Source organism: Acanthisitta chloris, unplaced genomic scaffold (assembly GCF_000695815.1).
Source record: "Acanthisitta chloris isolate BGI_N310 unplaced genomic scaffold, ASM69581v1 scaffold9324, whole genome shotgun sequence".
NCBI classification, from domain to species: Eukaryota; Metazoa; Chordata; class Aves; order Passeriformes; family Acanthisittidae; genus Acanthisitta; species Acanthisitta chloris.
Genome location: NW_008668765.1, coordinates 1 through 3,857, shown reverse-complemented (window position 1 = coordinate 3,857; position 3,857 = coordinate 1). Strand labels below are relative to the sequence as shown.

The 3,857-nt window shown below is 40.7% G+C and overlaps 1 protein-coding gene across 1 annotated transcript in view; it reads right to left on the bottom strand.

Moving 5' to 3' along the window:
- The window catches only part of TARS (threonyl-tRNA synthetase), a gene marked incomplete at its 5' end in the record, with an annotated part of 14,434 nt that extends 10,611 nt beyond the window's left edge, over nucleotides 1-3,823 (bottom strand). The window contains 4 exons of the mRNA XM_009073063.1: nucleotides 140-261; nucleotides 1,329-1,452; nucleotides 2,631-2,821; nucleotides 3,719-3,823. Coding sequence (XP_009071311.1) covers nucleotides 140-261; nucleotides 1,329-1,452; nucleotides 2,631-2,821; nucleotides 3,719-3,823 — 542 coding nt within the window. The remainder of the gene's footprint in view (nucleotides 1-139; nucleotides 262-1,328; nucleotides 1,453-2,630; nucleotides 2,822-3,718) is intronic.
- Between the last annotated feature and the right edge of the window lie 34 nt (nucleotides 3,824-3,857).

The window sequence follows — 3,857 nt, the reverse complement described above, 5'->3', positions numbered from 1 at the left end:
GGCTTGTGGATGGGATGCAGTGCAAAGAACAAAGACATCTGCCACTGCAGGTATGACTTTGTTCTGGGAACAAGCACATAACAGAGACTTTGCTGTGACTGCTACACCCCACTCCTGAAAATAAAAACACAAGACCTACCCCTCCTCCAGGAACATGTCATAATAAAATCCATTTTCTATTGGTGGGCCATAGCACAAACAGCCACCATAGATTCGTTCCATTGCTTCACCCATTATGTGAGCACTAGAGTGCCAGTATACCTAATGGAAGCAAAAAAAGAGGGAATCAGTCTGAATACACAAAACGTATTTCCAAGTGCTTTATTTAAAACCTTGTCTGAAACACTTGCTTTTAAGGATTCTTACAGCAGATCCCAGATGAGGGCAGTGTGCAGAACAGAAGTGACCTGCCCAGCAATACTCTCACCCTAAGCACCGATGTTTCCAAAAGGTACCATGTCCACTGGAAAACTGTTTATATTCCGATAGCAAACAATTCTTGTTTTCAGCTATTGCTGAAACAATTCAGTTATTGTCAGGAAGTCAGGAAACTAATTCGGAAACATTTTTTACCTTTGAGCTTCAATCCACCAGCTCTGCATAAAGACCAAAAGGTGTGCTTTCAACATAAGGCTGTGGTCTTATGCATGTGGCTTTATGCATGGGAAATCCTGCACACTCCATCTTGTACTACACCTGAGGTTTTGCCAAAACCACATCTGTAAAAGTTAGTCTGATTTGATTAGCACAGACCAAGAAGATAAATCAGGAGCTGTCATTTAGCCAATATGAAAACCCGAAGTTTCAATGCAAGACTTATGTGATGAGTTTCACTGACAGCTTCTTGTACCAAATGATTTTTTTCTAAAGATAGTATTTACAAATTTACTAGATATCCACATTTATCTGAATGAGTAGCCAAAGTAAAGTAGGTACTTTTGCACACATAAAGAGCAGCCTACTCAGTACCCTTATGAATGTACACAGTACTTTTGTACGCAGATTTGTTCTCAAAGTCAGTGCTGAAGAGGTCAGTTCAAAAGACCTACATAAATATGAAGGCTGCAAATACAAAATTTTAACAACAATAAACTTGACATAAACTATAGCAATACTAAGCAAACTTAGCTACAAACACACAGCACAATGTACATCACCTGCAGTACCACAACGCCCCTGTAAGGAACTACTAGGAAATGCAGAGGTACCTACAACGCAAGCCTGTTCCCTTCTCTCCATCTTCCGAATACAGTAAAGATGCAAATAAATACTAGAGGCTGAGTTTAATATAAATCCAAGGCCAAACAAGTTTGGTAGAAGCTACTCACTGCTTGAGCATCTTCATCTTCAAACTTCAGCAGCTCCAAGGTACAATCCTCTTCCAAAGGACGGTCTAGATCCCAAACCATCTTGTTCACTTTAGCAATAACAGTGTTGTCAGCTAATCCCTGACTACAGAATAAACACATAAGTACAATTATCAGTAATAATAGGTATACAGTATTTTGAAATTAGCAAGTAGAAGTTGTCCTCCAGGTTGAGTAAGATTTCAGAAGTGGCCAGAGTGGACACAATGTCATAAATAAATTGCAAATAAATGAGCAATTTAGTCAATCTTGAACATTCATGAAAAACGCTACTTATGTTTCTGAGTTATGGGAACAAACTGCGCTATATACTCAACATTCATACATTCTGTAACATATTTGACTTAGAGGTAGCCACCTGAAAATACTTAACCTGACTTTGCAATCAGAACTTTATAGTTTGTATCCACTAGGCAAAATACCCTTTTCTTGATCCCGAATCACAAAAGCAAAGAAGGTTCCAATGACATGGAACCTCAGTATGGGGGGGAAAAAGAAGGGCATTTCACCTTAGGAATCACCCAATTTTTGTAACTTTAACTGTCAAGAGTAGACACTGTGTATATACTTAACCTGACTTTGCAATCAGAACTTTATAGTTTGTATCCACTAGGCAAAATACCCTTTTCTTGATCCCGAATCACAAAAGCAAAGAAGGTTCCAATGACATGGAACCTCAGTATGGGGGGGAAAAAGAAGGGCATTTCACCTTAGGAATCACCCAATTTTTGTAACTTTAACTGTCAAGAGTAGACACTGTGTATTGTTCAAAAATGCTGCACAGCAAGTATGAGTAACCTGGAGATGTGCAACACTCTTTGTGATAGGTATCTCCCATGCAAGTAAAAGAGCATCTAAGTGAAAGACACCCATACTGTTAACTTCCCTGAAATCAACTGAAACATCTCCAGCAGTCAACTTCCCCAGGACAATGCAAACTGTTTTACAGGTGCTAACACTCTATCTGATCACTTATTAGCAAACCAGTGCTTAATGCAACAGCAGTACTTGCAGATAAAAATATGCAAGTAATGCGTGTCCACAAGATCTCAATTATATTATTTGGTTTCAGAATGTCTTCATAAGGCAAAAAGAAATTGCACTCCAAAAACTAAAACCCTATCGATTACCTTCAGTTTATGGTATCGAAGATGCTTTGAGGGGAGTTGAGATAAATGACTAAGACAGAAATTATACATTACCCATTCCCTGAAAGCTGCAGCCTGCAGTCAGATATGATTGTGTCAGAGAACAGAAACATACCTAATTCCACAAGCGATCTGATAAGGTGTAGTCTTCCAAGATTCAGCATCAACTTGTTTGCCATCAGGTAAGGTAACTTTAATGGATTTACTGTCCTTTGCAGCTCTCTCTGCAAGGAGTGCGTCGTGTTCAGCTTTAAGTTTATTGTACATCTCTAAACGCTCATTGATGAATGCAGGCCAGGGATTCAGCTACATGCAATAAAGACAAAGGAAAAAAATACATACATTATGAGAGTAATCTGACAGCACATTATGTAAACAGAATGGATATACTTTTCAGAAGCATCTATTTGACAGTATCTCCCTATGTGCCATATCTAACAAATAATCACCATTATTTCTGATCACGTAACATTAATTACGTCGGAAAGTTTTAAGGCTTCAGCTTAATGAAAACTGTATCACTGTACACTTGTTTAACAAACCACATACGTCACCAAGCAACTACATAGTTTATTAAACACCTGTCTAGCAATCTACACGAGAACAAAAATCAACTTGAAAAGACTGCAGATGTTCAACTCACTGTACACTTGTTTAACAAACCACGTATGTCACCAAGCAACTACACAGTTTATTAAACACCTGCCTAGCAATCTACACGAGAACAAAAATCAACTTGAAAAGACTGCAGAAGTTCAACATAAAACCAGATTTTTTTTCTTATTAGATCAAAAACCTGGGGGAACACCTCTACTCTGAGCCACCCAGACAGGAACTGACTGCAGCTTATACACGTGTAATGACGTCAGGACTGCCAGCCTGGGCACAGCCAAAGCTGCACAGCTATGGAGTTGGCTCAGGATAGCAGCTGGCCCTCCGCGGAGTTAGAAGGATCTGTGTTTGCCCACCACGACCACAGAAAAGTGCACCTTCTGCAGGCTCTCCTCACCCCAGACACCTGCTGCAAACAGGGAAAAGCATCACCTACACCTCAGATACGGAAATCTCAGCTTCTCCCCCATTACCCCAACACGACTTGCTGTGAATTGCAACGAGGCCACGGCAAAATTTGCGAAAAGACCCGACAGCGACGACACTTCAGAAGCGCAGCAACGCCAGCAAGAACACGGGGCAGCAACTCACCTCGGACCTCGCTCCATCGCCGGCGCCTTCCTTCACCTTCTTCTTCCCACATTCCGCCTTCTTTTCCTCTCCAACACTCCCCTGCGGACGAACAGCACCATTCCTCACTCACAAACAACCACATACCCACAGCGCTTTA